The 17,542-nt window shown below is 53.4% G+C and overlaps 8 protein-coding genes across 8 annotated transcripts; 4 read left to right on the top strand and 4 right to left on the bottom strand.

The window, feature by feature from the left end:
• Window positions 1-94: 94 nt before the first annotated feature.
• On the top strand, window positions 95-2,468 carry LTS14_006026 (uncharacterized protein; the record flags this gene model as incomplete). The annotated part of the gene is made up of 7 exons (XM_064838724.1): window positions 95-576; window positions 634-1,258; window positions 1,315-1,404; window positions 1,479-1,576; window positions 1,631-1,894; window positions 1,953-2,097; window positions 2,160-2,468. 7 exons carry the CDS (start codon window positions 95-97, stop codon window positions 2,466-2,468), a joined length of 2,013 nt encoding a protein of 670 aa, XP_064693549.1.
• A 1,329-nt stretch (window positions 2,469-3,797) lies between these two features.
• On the bottom strand, window positions 3,798-4,472 carry LTS14_006025 (uncharacterized protein; the record flags this gene model as incomplete). The annotated part of the gene is made up of 2 exons (XM_064838723.1): window positions 3,798-4,336; window positions 4,367-4,472. The coding sequence occupies 2 exons, from the start codon at window positions 4,470-4,472 to the stop codon at window positions 3,798-3,800; spliced, it is 645 nt and encodes a 214-aa protein (XP_064693548.1).
• A 319-nt stretch (window positions 4,473-4,791) lies between these two features.
• On the bottom strand, window positions 4,792-7,428 carry HRD3 (ERAD-associated protein; the record flags this gene model as incomplete). Its single annotated transcript, XM_064838722.1, has 2 exons — window positions 4,792-7,331; window positions 7,389-7,428. 2 exons carry the CDS (start codon window positions 7,426-7,428, stop codon window positions 4,792-4,794), a joined length of 2,580 nt encoding a protein of 859 aa, XP_064693547.1.
• A 474-nt stretch (window positions 7,429-7,902) lies between these two features.
• Window positions 7,903-9,804, top strand: LTS14_006023 (uncharacterized protein; the record flags this gene model as incomplete). Its single annotated transcript, XM_064838721.1, has 1 exon — window positions 7,903-9,804. The coding sequence occupies one exon, from the start codon at window positions 7,903-7,905 to the stop codon at window positions 9,802-9,804; it is 1,902 nt and encodes a 633-aa protein (XP_064693546.1).
• An 856-nt stretch (window positions 9,805-10,660) lies between these two features.
• On the top strand, window positions 10,661-12,967 carry LTS14_006022 (uncharacterized protein; the record flags this gene model as incomplete). Its single annotated transcript, XM_064838720.1, has 2 exons — window positions 10,661-11,103; window positions 11,155-12,967. 2 exons carry the CDS (start codon window positions 10,661-10,663, stop codon window positions 12,965-12,967), a joined length of 2,256 nt encoding a protein of 751 aa, XP_064693545.1.
• A 552-nt stretch (window positions 12,968-13,519) lies between these two features.
• On the bottom strand, window positions 13,520-14,674 carry LTS14_006021 (uncharacterized protein; the record flags this gene model as incomplete). The annotated part of the gene is made up of 3 exons (XM_064838719.1): window positions 13,520-14,128; window positions 14,188-14,472; window positions 14,540-14,674. The coding sequence occupies 3 exons, from the start codon at window positions 14,672-14,674 to the stop codon at window positions 13,520-13,522; spliced, it is 1,029 nt and encodes a 342-aa protein (XP_064693544.1).
• A 508-nt stretch (window positions 14,675-15,182) lies between these two features.
• LTS14_006020 (uncharacterized protein) lies at window positions 15,183-16,331 on the top strand (the record flags this gene model as incomplete). The annotated part of the gene is made up of 2 exons (XM_064838718.1): window positions 15,183-15,971; window positions 16,065-16,331. 2 exons carry the CDS (start codon window positions 15,183-15,185, stop codon window positions 16,329-16,331), a joined length of 1,056 nt encoding a protein of 351 aa, XP_064693543.1.
• Window positions 16,332-16,454: 123 nt separating this feature from the next.
• LTS14_006019 (uncharacterized protein) lies at window positions 16,455-17,487 on the bottom strand (the record flags this gene model as incomplete). The annotated part of the gene is made up of 5 exons (XM_064838717.1): window positions 16,455-16,790; window positions 16,850-17,149; window positions 17,202-17,253; window positions 17,305-17,330; window positions 17,377-17,487. 5 exons carry the CDS (start codon window positions 17,485-17,487, stop codon window positions 16,455-16,457), a joined length of 825 nt encoding a protein of 274 aa, XP_064693542.1.
• Between the last annotated feature and the right edge of the window lie 55 nt (window positions 17,488-17,542).

The following is a 17,542-nucleotide window of genomic DNA, read 5'->3' as shown; positions in this document are numbered from 1 at the left end:
TAGCGAGGATAATTGATTTGCATAAGAATGTAGGCAAGCCCAAGAAGTCGTGTAGTATCGTCTTTAGCCAGTCGTCCGATCTACTTTCCTCGCGATGCGAACGACAACAGCCGCCACCTTGCTACTTGCAGCCGTCGGCTCAATCGCCGCTCCCGCTTCTATCGAGTCTCGCCATGTCCTCCACGAGCGCCGTAGTTTAACTACGTCCCCGTGGCAAAAGAGAGAGCGCCTCCATGGCGATGCCAAACTACCGATGCGCATCGGCCTGACGCAACGCAACCTGGATCATGGAGCTTCGCTGCTCGATAGCTTGTCGTACCCAAGTTCTGCAAGCTACGGCAAGTATTTGAGTGTTGAAGAGGTTACAGATCTTTTCGCTCCATCTACAGATACCGTAGAAGCAGTACAGAGCTGGCTTGAGGCAGCTGGAATCCATGCAAGCCGTGTCTCCCAATCGGTCAACAAGCAGTGGTTGCAATTCGATGCCAAGGCTTCCGAGGCCGAGGAGCTTTTCAAGACGAACTACCACCTCTACGAACATGCTGAGCATGGTTCCTCAAGCGTTGCCTGCGATGAGTATGCTGTCCACACAGACCTTGACTTCTGACAAGATTGTCCCCTGACTTTGCATAGATACCATGTGCCTTCACACATCCAGAAACACGTCGACTACATCACTCCAGGCATCAAGTTCTCCGCAATCAGCGGCCGCAAGCCAGCATCGAGTTCGATCAATAAGCGCACATCCCTCGGTCGTCCCGGTGGTCCCGGTTCTGGTGGTCCTGGATTTGGTGGTGGCAGCGGCCACGGCTGGCGTCCCCGCCCGCCACCCATGCAACCTATGCCACCAGGTCTCCCACCAACACCACAACTTGGCAACAACAACTGCACGTACGTCGCCACTCCCGAGTGCATCGCCACATTGTATAACATTACCAAGGGTACTTCAGCGCACCCTGGCAACGAACTTGGCATCTTTGAGGACCTTGGGGATATATATTCTCAGGAGGACCTTGACGCCTTCTTCTCGAACTTGGCACCATACATCCCGAATGGCACGCACCCTCAACTGGACGCCATCGACGGTGCCATAGCACCTGTGGCGAGGAACATATCTGGCGAAGAATCCGCCCTCGACTTCCAAATCAGCTACCCGATTATCTGGCCTCAGCAGAGTGTATTGTTCCAGACAGATGACTACGTGTATGAGAACAACTACACTTTTCAGGGATTCCTTAACAACTTCCTGGATGCAATTGTAAGTGCCAGTAGACTGATGTATCACGTTGCCGGATCCCTGCTAAGACTACAAAGGACGGCTCCTATTGCTCATACAGCGCCTTTGGCGAGACAGGCAACTCACCTGATGATCCACCCTATCCGGATCCAGCACCTGGCGGCTACGTAAGTGCAGACCAATCATGTAGCACACTACAATTGTTCTCCTCACTGACGGCCGTTCGTTATGTTACATGTAGAAGGGCGCTTTACAGTGCGGAGTTTACAAGCCAACGAACGTTATCTCCATTAGCTACGGAGGGACCGAATTTGACCTACCGATGAGTTACCAGAGACGGTGAGTGGGGTATCTCCGCTATGATATCTGTAGCTTGTGCTAACATATCGGTAGTCAATGTAACGAGTTCATGAAGCTAGGCCTGCAAGGTGTCTCCATTTGCGTTTCGTCTGGAGACTCAGGCATAGCTGCGAGGGGTGCAAATGGTACTGCTAGCAACTATTGCTACGGCCCGAACAAGAACCTTTTCGTTCCGGCATTTCCAGCAACTTGCCCGTACTTGACGACATTGGGAGCGACCGTATTGCCACCGGGCGCTGATGTGCACAAGGATCAAGAGATAGCCGTGACACGCTTTCCATCCGGTGGAGGATTCAGGTATGGTCTCGTTGCTGTGTCCGAGCAAGCCGGGGATTTAGCTAATCTTCACTAACAGCAACATCTACCCACCACCCAACTATCAGAAGGCAGCCGTGGCGAGATACTTCGAGATTGACAACCCTTCCTATCCTTCCTACAGTTGCGAGTACAACAGCTCCGCCTGCTTCACCAATGGCGGCTTTTACAACCGCGGTGGTCGTGTGAGTCGACATCTGTTTTTAAGCAACAACAACATTGCAAAGCTGACGCGTGGTGTTCCTAGGGCTACCCTGACTTCAGCGCCATCGGCGATAATGTCTTGATCTATTTCAAGGGCAAGCCTGTTCGAATTGGCGGTACTTCTGCCTCCTCTCCAGCCTTCGCATCCATCTTGACTCGCATCAACGAGGAACGTCTCAAGATTGGCAAATCGACCGTCGGCTTTGTCAATCCTACATTGTATGCGCATCCGGAGGTCTTGCATGATATCACCAACGGCACGAATCCTGGCTGTGGTACGCAAGGCTTCAGCGCTGCAAGCGGTTGGGATCCTGTTACAGGACTTGGAACGCCGAACTATCCTGGTGAGTAGTGGATGATATGAAAGTTGAGAGAACGTGCTGACTCTTTGTGAAAGCCATGCTGAAGTTGTTCCTCAGCCTGCCATAAACGGATGCAGAAGCTGCTGACACTGCTTGTTCATCTTCCCTGGTCTGGACCGCGAGACACCTGCGAAAGGCTACAATCGCTGAACGCCGCACAGCTCGTGGGAAACAAGATATCCTTGTTTATAAGATATCTGGACATATAGTGCTCTAGAATATACACGAAATGCATCATGACGCTCCGTCTTGCGCAAATCTATCCATCTAAAATCGTCGCAACAACTGTCAAGGTCTGCTCGTGGGGCTTCTTGCTACTGATCATCAGACATTGATACGCCCTGGCAAGCAACTTGCAAATTACTAAGTCACCACCCGCACTTCCTGCGATTCTCCATAACACATCTCAAGCGTCCTTGAGCACACCAAATGGACGGCCAGAGCTGCACAAGCACAAATATTGCACACGAGGATCGAGAGTGGGCGAAGCATGAGGGCCAAGAGGTAACCCACTCCGCACAATCCTATTCCTATGCATCTTCCATGGAAGAACTCACTTCGATTGTCATTGCGGAGGCCAGCGCAGACTTCGTGGTCTTGACGTTCGCTTTGACGACACTTTCATAATCAAGCAATGTATTATCCAGTTCACTGCCCACAGGCACGACGAGGCACCGGGCCAGACTCTGACACTTTGTCGGATTCAGAAGATACAAGAGACCTGCCACCCTCGGAAACGACAGCACAATCCACACCAGTACTTAGTATTGCCGAAGAAGCATGGCGTCAACCACTATCCACGACCATTTCCATTCTCCTCCGCATCTGCATAGGCTCGGGCGCCCTTTTGTTAATAGTCTACTATCGCTACAAAGTCTGGGACGTATGCACGCCATACCCCTTCGCAGGCTGGATCGTGCTCATCAGCTGCCTCGCCCAAATCATCGAGTTCAACATGGAGAACGGCCTCACCCAGCAATATGCTCGCTGCCGCGACGAACCACGCATGCGGAGATTCTCTGCCGTCGTTTATGCGTTCCTTACACCGCTTCAGCTTATCCTCACGGCTTTCGCTGCGGTGTGCTTGACTACTGCTTGTAGTGTAGAAGATTTGCGAGAGGACCAGTGTATGAGCCTGAGTCTTTTACCAGTGGGGAGGCACCTAACTGCTTTGGAAGAAACAATATTGGTTCAAGCGCAGGGAGACATCAAGCGTAAGGTCAGGGACTTCATCTTACAAGATCGTTACTCGGCACTTCGTTATCGTTCCAATAAACAATCTTTAATTCGTCAATTCATCTGACCAGCACTTTGGTCCTTCAAAGTAGCACAGCATGATAAGCAAACATATCCTCGAAAGTACAGAACTCTGGCGGCTCCAAAGCCGTCTGCTTCGGCACCATCTCAAAATATCTCTCAAAGATCTCCCGAAGCTCCGTCTGTTGCTCGTCCGTAGGGAATCGTAGCATGTACGCTATACTGAGATGAAAGCCATAGGTATCGTGCTTCTTGCTGCGTATCTTTAACGAGTCCGAGAGACGATCTCGAAGACCGCGAAGCTGTTTCTCGTCCTTGGGAATGGGCTCGAGTGTCGCACGTATGCCAGATAGGCTACCTGCGAATTCGATGGCAGCGGTTTTGACGTGGAAGGGTAAGTCTGTGGCCAGGTCGAAGTCCGCCAGCTTTTTCTTGAAGTTTTCGATGCATTCGGCCAGGGAGGCGTTGGCAGCGATGTCAGATGGCCATTGCCCTTTGCCTCGTCGACTGTCGACAACGCCTTCGAAGACTGTCATGTGCCAGCTTGACGGCGGAAGAAGCGTGTACAGATGGGAGAGACGACTTTGTTTGAGCTCCTCAACTAGGGGAAGCAACGCTGTGTACAGCTCACATGTGTTCGCTAGAGGACAGATGATGGTGTTGCCTGCGAAAGGCTGCACATTCCCGACGAGGTCGAACTTGTCGGGTATGCCTGAGGGAATCTTTTTGTCTGTCATTATTGGTGCTTGTGGTGTGAGGAGGAGGCTGAGAACGTATCCACCCAGTAGTAAAGCTCCACCAGAAGTTGTAACCGTCAGTAAGTGCATGTCGTAGAGTTCATGCTCCCGAACAATGTCTACTTGACACCTTCACGAGGCCCTGCCTGAGAGTACTGCGAAAGGGCATCGCAAGGCGAAGTCATGATAAGATGTGGTACACGTGGTGCAGACCTGCACCAATAACAGCCTGAACCGAGCGCCACAAGGCAGCTCTGATACCTTAACAGACATGTTTTGAAGTGGTTTATGATATCAAAAGATGTACAATTTAAGCGCCTTAATTTCCAACTCCACCAGCGACCCAAGCATTGAAATTCGGATCCCCCGGCTGAGGAAAGAATCCGCCATCAGGTTGCTGATCGGCAGCTGGCGCCGCTGGCTGCTGTGCCGGCTGTGTACCACCCTCAACACCCTGCCTTCTTCTCTGCTCTTCGACTCTCCGCTGCTGCTGCTGTCTGTACCAGATCAGCCACGCCAGCGCCGCGACCAGTCCGCCAATAAGCAGCGTCTCCAGCAATCCATCGTCTATGAATTCGCCCTCAGCACCCCAAAAGTCATCACCGCCAGGCATAGTGTCTTCACTACTCCAGTCATCTGCTTCGTACTCTTGGGCATACATCTGGGCGTCTGCTTCAAGGAAATCGTTGAGCCATTCAGCGAATGTCCTTCGCTTGCGCTCCGTGTCTTCAGCACCCATGGACTTCACACCGCCATTCGTTATATCGTTCCACCACGATCTCCACCTCAGCTTGAAGAGGCTGAGTTTAACAGGCAAGTAAGCTTCTCGATTCGTCTCAAGGGCTTGGTCATAGAATCGTTTTGCTAGGTGGAAGTCCTGCTCGATACCAATACCATTCTCATGCATCCAGCCAAGATTCCACATGGACTGCGCAGACTGCAGCGTCTCGGCCGCAGCTTGGTAGCATGTCGCGGCGTTCTCGGCCGAAAGCGGTGTGCCAATGCCGAGGAGATAGTAGTCGCCCATCTTGACGTAGCTGTCGATATTCTGTTGTTTTGCTGAGCGGGTCCAGTATGTCAAAGCAAGCTTGGCGTCATTCAAGGCATTCTTGGCGGTCTGGCTGATACCTAGGACATATGAGATGGGTGACCACTTTGGTGTAGTCTGATCTAGCAGCCAGGCTACGTTCGATTGCGCGTTTTCGGACCCTTGCTCGGCAGCCATGAGATAGGCAACAATTGCTTTTTGCGTATCACCTTCTTCGTAAGCTGAGTTCGCTTCGGCTTGCGTGCCCCAGATCGCTTCCGCCTTCTCCGCTACGATCTTGTAGTACGCTGTTGCCACACCGCATGATCGATCACGACCAATACCCTGATTGCTCATCTCAGCCAGATAGTAGAATGCTTCGATGTGCGTGTTACGCGCTGCGAGTTCAAAATATCGCGAGGCTGTGGCAACATCTCCCTGGTCCAGGAAGAGCTGTCCTAGTTCTGTTTGTGCAACCGACAGGTCCTGATCGGCGGCCGCAGCAAGGAAGTCGGCAGCCTTGACAGCATTTTGGTCCACTCCGAGACCATCCAGATGCATCAGTCCAAGGCCATATTGACAAAGCGCATCGCCATTACTCAGACCTCGCGTGAACCAAATTCGCGCTTTGGTGTAGCTCTGCTCCATACCCTCACCACGTAAGAACATTCGACCCAAGTAGCCTGCAGCCTTCGATGCGAGCTTCTCGGTACCACCAGGCACATCCTTTTTCGTCTTGCCGCTCTCGGACCAGTACTCGCGAGCAACTTGCATGAAATACTGTTTTGCCATGCGCAGATCACGCTTCAGCCCTCGTGCGCCATCGTAGTACAGCCTCGCCAGTCCGAATGTGGCCTTCAGATCTCCCTTCGAAGACTGCAGCACAAGATACTCCAGCACATCCTCCACATCTGCATATGCGTCGCTCGTGACGCCTCCTTGCCTCGCATGCACACCTGCCGAGCTCACGCTGGCACCTTCTCCATACACACCTCCATCTTCATCTGCGAGTCTGTATGATTCTCTCGATAGTACGTGCCCGCCCGGAGGTCCAGATCGGTAGTAGTCGATCGCCTTGTCCGCAACATGCTTGTACCATATAGCAGCCTCATCGCAGTTCTTTGGCGTGGCTATTCCTACATGATGTTTGTACGCCAGCGTCATCTGTGAGCGCGTGTGGCCTTGCTCGGCCGCGAATCTATGGTATAGCATGCTCTTGGCTTGGTCCGCGGACACTTCCGGGTTCAACCCTGTGGCGTACATGAAGCCCAGCATGTATTGCGCTGTAGCATTACCATCGAGGTCGGCGAGTTGCTTGTAGTAGTCGAAGGCCTTGGAGTAGGATCTCGGGTGTGTGAAGTTGCCATGGAAGTTCATCTCAGCCAGTAGGAAGACAGCATCAGCGTTCTCTTCCTCCGCAGCAGGTTCGAGGAGCTGGAGGGCTACGTTGAGTGGGGCTGGAAGCTTCGGCTGTTGTGGTGAGGATGTGGAGGTCGTCAAGAGATTTGTCTGCTTGGGCGAGTTCATGAAGAGGAGCACGAAGGCTTCTTTGGCGTAGTAAGCGCTGCTCCCTAGGAAGCCTTTCGGTTTTCGCGTATACGTGGCTAGCTTCGATACCGCCGGTGCCTTGACTTTCCGCAGCAAAGCCGTAGCCTCTCTTATGCTCTGCGCCATCTCGTCTTGTCGTCCATTGTCCGCACCCTCATCCCTGAAGGATGTACCGTCCCCAACCTTCGCGGAGGCTGACACCGGCTTCTGTGTATGGTCCTGAAAATCCTGGTAGTCCAGCTCTTCCCGGGCTGCACTACTGGCGAGGAATAGAAAGAAAGCTACTGTAGAAGGTATCAGTATGGCATAAGTCAGTAACCTTTGAAGATGAGCTGGCTTACATAGCAGGAGTGGCGCCATGCGCCAGGAGCTGTACTTCATCGTGTCTGTGTCTGGGTTGGGTGTAAGTCTTTGACGACAGTACACAGATCTAGTACCATTTCACGGCAGCATGGAAAGGCAAGAATCAAACAAAGCGCATGTTGACGATGGATGACAGGTGTTGGCTTCGTTGTTTCGGCGTTCCGTGTCTGCCACGCGAGCGTCTGCAGCTCAGCACGAGCACTGACTTTCCCAAGCTTGCTCCGTCTGCATGCTCACGCGACCTTGCCTCCTTTCATATACCACCGCATGTGCTGTCCCTTGGATCTCGGATCTCGGTCAACATGACGAGGGGGTGGTCAGTCACTCGTATTGCATTGCACATGAGGATATACGCTCCCACTGGTCATTGAGTTTGCTTCCGGTCTCCCGGCCTCGTCTCATACTCTAGTACTGGCTATCTTTGACCATACTCGTCGTCTTCTGGAACAAAGATACCCTACCCGTGGTGGTCTCGAAATCAGTTCTGAAGTCATGGACGCCTTGCCGGAAGAAGTGGTCCTGCATATCATTCGCTTCCTCGAAGTTCCAGACATCGTCCACTTCCAACGGACCTCGCGCCGCCATCTAACCCTTGCGCGGGACAGCACAATCTGGAAACTCGAATGCTTCAACAGCTCGCGAGCAGAAGCACTCCGCAGACGACAGGTTCTCCTCGGAGCTCAAGATGCAAAGCTAGCTGAACTTCGAAATGCCGTGACCGCACTGCCGGGTTCCGACCTAACAGCATGGGATGTCTCTCAGCTGCGTGGGAGTGCTCAGCCACGAGCCTCAGTTGACCCGGAATATGCGGCGAGGGTGCAGCGAGTCCGAGCGCTGGCGAACTGGGAGCCCGGGTACTCTGATGAACGGCTGGACTACTATGAGGAATTTGTGCATAGACATGCACCCATTAGTCTAGGCTGGCTTGATCTACCCAAAGCTAGGACGTCTGATAAGGAGGAGCTACGGGAGGCCACTGGCGTGGGCGTGTTGCACGATTCAGACGAGCATGTCCAGCATGTTATAGCGCCGTTGGACGATGGTAGTATATGCATCTGGGATGTGTCAGAACGATCAACGACCACAGCTGGTGGACGAGGCAAGATAGTCGCACAGAGTCGGTCTGGACTACTGACTGGGCAAAGTCCGACAGCCACTAGTGATAGCCGGATCATCATGACCGAGACTGGGGCGGTGGAATGTGCATCCGTGGACAATACACACAGCAAAGCTCTTTTCGCAGTACAGAACCGACTTCACGAAGTCGATCTCACGACGTTGCAGCTCGTGTCAACTAAACAATACCCTTGGCCTATCACAGCGCTATCAGAGACTCGAAACGGGGTACCTGCAACGATAGGCACGAACTGGACCCTCCACCTCCACGATCCTCGTGATCCAGCGTTCGGTGCGAACGAACAGGAATCAAGTGGCGAACTCATAGGCGGAGCAACTTACTCGCACGCCTCACTCACCCAACCCGGGCCCCTCTCGATCCTCCACGAAGCAGCCGCCGGTACAGGAGACAGCTCGATCTGGGTAGCCGGCCGCTTCACCTCCCTGCTAAACTATGATCGTCGCTTCTTTCCACGCTTACATGGCACGATCCACTCCGGCGCACGCATAGCAGCGCTTGGCTCCCTACCATATCCCCTAATCCCACAAAGCCTGGACCTGATCCGCAACCCCGACATCCCTATCTCATTGTTGGCAGATGCAAGAACTCGACCGGGAACGACGATCCTAGCAGCAGCCGAGTACAAGGGCAAGGGCTCCCTCGAGCTCTACGGTCTCCCACGACAAGAACCCTACCAGAATCGGCAGACTGCTTCCGCGTCGAAGCTCTTGGCCGTGGCGCCGCATGGAGGCAGGATAGTTTTCAGTGATGGGGATGGGAATCTGAAATGGGTTGAGCGGGATGGCTTCAGTCATGTCAGGACTTTCAACATCAATGATTATGTATCTGCAAAGGATAGGGAAGCAGCGCGTAGCCAGGACGCGAGTGCGTATGGGATCTGGTCATCTACTGCTTCGGAGATGCCGGGCCAGGGCGATATTGTGCAGAAGATTATTCCCACTCATCCTGTTACTGCTTCAAGCACTGGTCTGGCGACACAGGGCAGTGGCCGGGATCGAGCGGATGTCAATCAGTCTAATTTATTGCTTTGGACTGGAGACGGCCGGTTGGGTGTTCTTGGTTTTGGGCACGAGAATCCGCTCGGGCGAGATCAATGGCATGATGGTGTTGAAGATCCGCAGACGGAGAGTGCTGAGCAGAGAGCTCGGGTTGACGCCGAGAAGCAATATGGGATGGCTATGCGGAGGGCATTGGAGAGGAATGCTGATGAGGTGAGGTTCGTCAGAGGCTTGGGTATGGGGTATCAAAGGAATTGACTCCCCGTCCACGAAACAGACGTGGGCTTTGGAGGACACCCGCCTCGTAGACGCAGTTAGTACAGCGACACAAGATCGGCTTCCAAGATCGGCCATGCAATGCTGAACGCAATTTCGAATGCAATCGCGGCAAGTCCCGCGGCATGACAGACGCCACTGCGACCTTCACACAAACATGCTGTAGCAGCGGTGCACTACTCCCGTTGACCTCCAATCTATGCACACTGCTTGTTACCTAAGGCAGATTCGGAACCACATCGTATTGCTCCATATGTCCGAAAGTGGTAATTTATCAGCGAGAGCGAGACCTCGATATTCCCGAACCTATGTGGGCGTAGCTTCGTGCATGGAAGACCCTTGCTCCACTACATCGGCCACTTCATTGCTCGGCGATTCTGCTGACCATCGTGAGTGGCGCGTATGGTCTGAATTGAAGCCAATGGTAGGCAAGCCATAGATCAGCGACTCTACTGCAGAGTGATGGTCGAGATAGATGAGTACTGGAGCCGAAACGATAGTACTAAAGCGCTTGCAGTAGAGTGCGGATATGTGTGCAGTCGCACCATGCCAAATCATGTGCCAGACAAGGAATTCGAATCGTGGTCGATAGGCTGCCGACACGAAGCCTGTTCATTGCTCGGGACAGCGAGCAGATGTCTTCGATCAATATGTCTCGTAAAGTAGGCCGAGAATCGGGCAATAATCCTCGAAGTGGGGGTTTTGCCCCACCTCGGAAGAAGTGGAAGACGCCTTTAGTGTGTATTTGTTGCCATCAGCATCATCGTTTTAATACTTTCACCTTACACCTCCTCTTATCTACCCATCAAAAAGTAGTAAGATCACACAACACACAATCATGGCATCGTCACTAGGAGAGTGCCCTGTCCGCAAAGCCAATACCGGTGGTGGCGGAACCCGCAACCTCGATTGGTGGCCAAACCAGCTCAAGGTCAACATCCTCCGCCAACACACCACCGTCACCAACCCTCTCGATCAGGGCTTCGATTACAGCGAGGCGTTCAAGAGCCTTGACTACGATGCTGTCAAGCAGGACCTCCACAAGGTCATGACCGACTCGAAGGAGTGGTGGCCAGCAGATTTCGGCCATTATGGTGGTTTGTTCGTGCGTATGGCGTGGCACAGCGCTGGTACATACCGTGTCTTTGATGGACGTGGTGGTGGTGGACAGGGACAGCAGAGGTTCGCTCCTCTCAACAGCTGGCCCGATAACGTTTCGCTTGACAAGGCTCGCCGACTACTGTGGCCTGTGAAGCAGAAGTACGGCAACAAGCTTTCTTGGTAAGCATCTCCATGACCTCCAGACCATTACAATTTGCTAATGGCGACAAGGGCCGATTTGATGCTTCTGACTGGCAACGTCGCTCTTGAGTCCATGGGCGTCAAGACCGAGGGTTTCGCTGGTGGCCGTGCCGACACATTCGAGGCGGAAGAGTCCGTGTACTGGGGTGCTGAGGGTACGTGGCTCGGCAACGAGGATCGCTACTCGCGCGGTAACGAGGGTATCGCCGATTCTGGTGTCGTGGATGGCCAGCAGTCCGAGAAGGAACACAAGGACATCCACTCCCGCGATCTCGAGAAGCCACTGGGTGCCGCACACATGGGTCTGATCTACGTCAATCCAGAAGGTCCTGACGGTGTTCCCGACCCTGTCGCCGCTGCCCGTGACATCCGCACAACCTTTGGCCGCATGGCAATGAACGACTACGAGACCGTTGCCCTCATTGCTGGTGGCCACGCTTTCGGCAAGACCCACGGAGCCGGCCCAGCTGACAACGTTGGCAAGGAGCCACAAGACGCTCCCATCGAGCAGCAGGGTCTCGGCTGGACCAACAGCTACAAGTCTGGCAAGGGCCCAGACACCATCACGTCCGGCCTCGAGGTCATATGGACGAGCACACCTACCAAGTGGAGCAACCACTACCTTGAGTACATGTACAAGTACGAGTGGGAGCTTACCAAGTCGCCCGCTGGTGCCAACCAGTGGACTGCCAAGACCGACGACAAGATTATCCCAGACGCGTACGACTCGAGCATCAAGCACAAGCCTACCATGTTGACCACCGATATTGCTCTGCGCTACGACAAAGACTACGACAAGGTCTCTCGCCACTTCCTCGAGCACCCAGATGAGCTCCATGATGCTTTCGCCAAGGCATGGTTCAAGCTCCTCCACCGTGACATGGGCCCACGCACTCGATGGCTGGGCCCCGAAATTCCAGCTGAGGTGCACATCTGGGAGGACCCAGTGCCAAAGGCCGAGGGCGCTCAGCTCAGCGACAGCGATGTTGCTTCGCTGAAGAAGGAGATTCTCGCTTCCGGCATTGAGCCAACCAAGCTCATCCGCACTGCGTTTGCCTCTGCCTCCACATACCGCGGCTCTGACAAGCGCGGTGGTGCCAACGGCGCCCGCATTCGTCTCGAGCCACAGAAGGACTGGGAGATCAACAACCCATCCGAGCTCAAGGAGGTCCTCAGCGCGCTCGAGAAGATCCAGCAAGGCTCCAAGAAGGTCTCGATGGCCGATCTTATTGTCCTTGCCGGTTCCGCTGCCGTCGAGAAGGCCGCTGGTGTCCAGGTCCCATTCACACCAGGTCGCACCGATGCCAGCCAGGAGCAGACCGACACCACGACCTTCGAACACCTCTACCCGTCCCGTGATGCTTTCCGTAACTACGGCAAGTCCACCGACCGCGTCAAGACCGAGCAGTTCATGATCGACCGTGCTCACCTCCTCACCCTTACTGCACCAGAGATGATCGTTCTGCTTGGTGGTCTGCGCGCACTCAACGCCAACTGGGACGGCTCAGACCTCGGTGTGCTTACCAAGACCCCTGGAAAGCTCACCAACGACTTCTTCGTCAACTTGCTCGACGTCGACACCATCTGGAACCCCAAGGGCAACGACCAAGAGTTGTTCGAGGGCGTGGACCGCAAATCCAAGAAGGCCGTCTGGTCTGCTACCCGTTCTGACCTCATCATCGGTGCTCACCCAGAGCTCCGTGCTGTCGCCGAGATCTACGCTAGCAACGATGCTAAGGACAAGTTCAACAAGGACTTTGTTGCCGTGTGGCACAAGGTCATGGACTTGGACAGGTTCGATGTCCCTGGCCACCCCAACAACAACATTCAGGCTCGTTTGTAAGCTTGAAGTGTGATGTGGTGATGAGGAGGAGGACAGAATATTACGAAGTATAGTTTAGAGATGTGAATAGCATGAAAGTTCGAATTCCTCGACCACCCGTTTCATGAGAGCCTTCATACTTGGTTGTTCGATTTACTAGCAGACGCCATCGGCATGTTGCTGCTGGTTTCACGCAACAACGATCTATTCGTGACGCTGAACCCTGCTAGCATATCCCGAACCTCTACGACACGAATTGTATGTTTTCAATGTAGCACATTGCTAAGTTCACAAGGGAACGATCGCTCGGTATCTGCTGGCTATCTGCCACGAAACTTCTACACTGGCGCACGGTCGTACCGATCTCTGATGCGTAGATTTGCAAATGCTGCTTCGCAGGGCCCAGGAGCTGCTACAGTACATTTCGTTCGATACTTGGGAGCTGTGCGATGCATCTTACAAACAACGAGTCCAGGTTCTGGTAAGGCCAAATCTGGAAGCCAGCTCGGCCATCCTTGACCACCAAGTGCACATCTACTTTCTGTCTCTATCATCGGCCTGAGAAGCCTACAGTCAATACATCTGCACCTCGATCAACGCCCTCCCCACTCCTACCTTGCCATGCTCAAGCCCGGGTACACCGTGGTTCTCTATCTCATACGCCACAGCTCCGTGATCGCGGCAAGCTTGTTTCAAACCGTCTACACTTCCGCCTACGCCGAAATAGAGACGTTTAGCACCCACCATGGCTTTCGACATCTTTACTCGTTTAAGTAGGGTGCAGACGAGGTCGACGAAGGCTGTCGTGCTGGCAGGACTGTAGATTGTTTCTGCGCCGAGGATTAGTGTGCCCATTTCTGGTGCTGAGGTTGGGATAAGGGAGGCCAGAGCAGGCGACCAGGGACCGGAGAGGAATTTCAGGTCGATGGCGTTGGCTTTGAGGTCCGCTTTGAATTGTTGCAGGAGTTCGGGTGTGATGTCTAGATCTCCTAATGAGTCATGCTGTAGTTGTGGCATTCCTGATGATGGTATATTGGATGCCCATGTTAGGAGCAGGTTGGGCAGTGTGACTAGCCGGAGTACTGTTGCGTTGTAGTCCGCTAGGGTGAAGGTTAGGGAGATGTTGTTCTGCAGAGCGTGGTTGAAGAGGACCAGAGTTGGAAGCGCCGTGCCAGCTCCCAGCTACGTACTGTCAGCATGATATACGAACGAGACAGGTAGACAAAGTTCACTTCAATAACCTGATCACATCGAACCAATTCATCAATGTCCTTCCTGGGACCACGATCCAATAGAAGACTGGCTAGGTCGCCAGCAGATTCCCATGTCTTGAAGCCGCCTTCGTAGACCCCAGTCCGGATGTCAGTCTTGTCGATCTGGTCGATGATGTCGTCGTTTGAGGAGCCTTCTTGAAGCAATTGTACTTTGACATCGTAAAGGTCACGTTTTGGCAGGTGTAGGATACGTCCTATAGGTGATTCAATACGAACAGTGCTGTAGCTTAGATGTTCTGGGAGGGTTGATAACTGTGAGGAGGTCAGATCGTGCAAACTGATCAGTATAAAAGGTTGGAGCACTGCATTGCATACCTACCAGATCATCAAAGCGGTATTCTTCAATCCCAACCTGATAGACGACTTTCCCATTTGAAGTCTTGGTAGGAGGAGCATGCGTTTCCCCTTCTTCACCATCGTTATCGCCGCCGAAGCCGAACGAGAAGGATCCCATCACTGCTCTAGTACAACCTGCGAGCCCAGAAATACTGCTGAGCTTGCCACCATATGCACGTCGTCGGAGTTTGCATATCAGCGAAAGGACTGGTCCGTGCTCTACATGATGATGATAATAACCTATTAAGCTGATTGGAAGAATCGTGGGACCGTGCATAAGACTCCGGGCATAGGCTGGTGAGACGAGCCGTTCGCTGAGGCCTTCTCCTTGAACGTGTTCATCCGCCTACCGATTTAAGCCCTACACTCAAGGCGAGCTGCAGCTATGTCCGCAATCATAGCTGGCTCGCTCGTAATGCTGAGTAGGCATGGATGCGAGACGTCCTGGTCGCGAGATGTAGGCAGCAGTTCAGATATATATTCGGCATCTGCTGCTGGTAAGGACGATATCCCCCTACCAACACCACCTCGAGCTTCACGCGCCCTCCTCATTGGAGTCGCAGCTTTACTTCTTGCACTCTCACAGACTTGAAACCACCAGAGAGCGCTTCCTTACTTCTAGCATCATGCCTGCGCCAAAAACACCATACCAGCCGTACGCTGATGTGCACAAGGAGACACACGGACCTGGCGATGCACGACCGACTGCTTTGAAAGTAATCCAAGACTGCGGCATGATTGGCAAGCTCACAGACAAGACGATTGCCATCACTGGATGTAGCGCAGGCATTGGCATTGAGACCGCTCGCGCCTTGTACGAGGCTGGCGCCAAGCTGATATTAACTGCTCGTGACATGGCAAAGCTGAACAGCAATATCGACGGCATTGTGACTAACGCGAAGCACAACAAGAACGGCACTCGACCCATAGCTGTAAAGCTAGATCTCACCTCACTAGCGAGCACCCGCGAAGGTGCTGAGCAGATCAAGGAACATGCTAACAACAACCTGAATATCTTGATCGAGAATGCTGGAATAATGGCAGTGCCTTACGAGAAGACAGCGGACGGCTTTGAGATGCATATGGGCGTCAATCATTTCGGCCACTTCCTGCTGTTCCAAATGCTCAAGCCTCTACTCCTCGAGTCTGCCAAGAAAAGCGGTACCGCGTCTCGTGTCATCACTGTCTCCAGTCAAGGCCACTCTTTATCCACGATTCGGTTTGACGACATGCACTGGAACAAAGACCCAGACAGCTACCATAAGTTCTCGGGCTATGGCCAGAGCAAGACCGCCAATGTGTATCTGGCCAGCAGTATCGACCGTCACTACAGCTCTGCCGGTATCACTGGGCTCTCTCTTCATCCTGGCGGCATCCTAGATACAGCCTTAGGCCGACATATGACCCCAGAAGACGTAAGTTGCGCCTAAGAAGAAATACCCCATTGCCATAAGACATCGTGCTCGTCTTGACCTCCACAGTACTCTGAGCTGACACATCCAATACAGTGGGCAGTTTTCGGCCCACTCGAGCAGTTCCAGCCTGTCCTCAAGAACTGCGAACAAGGCGCCGCTACCACCGTTTGGGCAGCTGTGAGCCCTTACTTCGAAGGCAAGAACGGTGGTCGATACTTGAGCGATGTAGGAGAGGCTGATCCACTACCCAGCGGGCACAGTGTTGCTGCGGCCGGTTATGCAAAGCATGCATACGACGAACAGGCAGAGGAGAAGCTGTGGAAGCTGAGCTATGAGGCTGTCGGTCTTCAGGAGGATTAATCCTTCATCGAGGATGTTGCACACAGAGTTGGAACGCTAGGTCTCGATCTCGCTCTAGCCAGACTACTCTCCTCTACCATTCCACATTGTTGTCGCAGAATACTCAACTCTCTTCCGCTAAGACTAAGCAGTAATCTCCAGACCTCTCAGACTGCCCTCTTGCCTCCACTTCTCGAGCTCAGCACAGAAGTCCTCGATCCCCCTACCCCAGATACTACCTCTGGCGGCCTTGGCCTGCATCTCTGGTGGAATCCTGTCGGTCGCACCTTCGTTATTCATGTAGCTGGGTGTGCAGCCAGCCATGCCGGCCATAGCAATGGCGGTTGCTGCCACACGATTCGCCCACTCCTCTTGGCTTTCAGCTGTGGGCTCAATCACTGGGTTCTGGCCTGCGGGAAGGCGATCGTGTGCTGTACGGATGATGTGAGCAATGTGGATTGACATTACCTCTAGGGTGAACTGTCAAAGGTGTCAGCTTCACCACTCCTTCGCAGCTCAGACATCTTTTCGTTTCTCACCACAAAGTTCGACGACACTCCTGTCTGCAAGGGACCAGGCCAGAACATGTTCGGGAAGTCGCGACTGACTGACCCGTGCAGAGTCAAGAGATCTCCGGTGCCTTGACGATCCTCAAGCGAAACGCCATCTCTGCCCTGGACCTGCACCGAAGCTTTGCCGGCTGCCGACCCGACGTAAGGAGACACGAAGCCGGTGCCCCAGATGATAACATCCACGTCGTAGACCTTGCCATCAACTTCAGGCCCCTCAGCCGCGAGGCGTGAGATGCCTTTGCCCGCGGTGTCAATCAGATGGACGTTCTGATGTATTCATCAGCAAATGCCTTTCTGCTGGGACGAGGATGACGCTTACAGGCTTGTTGAATGATTGCAAGTACTCATCATGGAAAGTGGGTCGCTTGCACCTACATCTGTGGTCAGAATCGGGCAGCTGATCTCTCGCATTTACCACTCACCAGCCAGGATACCATGCTTTGAGGCTCTGCTATTTGTCAGCCTTGTTCACAGGAGAGCTTGGTGTCACTGACCTCCGCCGTTGCCTTGTCTTTCACAATATCCTCACATCGCTTTCGCACTCTCTCCGATCGAGCGTAATCCAAGGCATGAAGTTCTCCGATGTGGTCACCGACATTCTCCATGGTAACTTCCTTCGGCCCTCCTATCAGGGCGCTATATGATGGCCTGTTCTTAGGG

This window comes from Recurvomyces mirabilis (assembly GCF_035927965.1).
Source record: "Recurvomyces mirabilis strain CCFEE 5264 chromosome Unknown scaffold_15, whole genome shotgun sequence".
Lineage (NCBI taxonomy): Eukaryota > Fungi > Ascomycota > Dothideomycetes > Mycosphaerellales > Teratosphaeriaceae > Recurvomyces > Recurvomyces mirabilis.
This window is presented reverse-complemented; position numbering and strand designations above follow the sequence as displayed.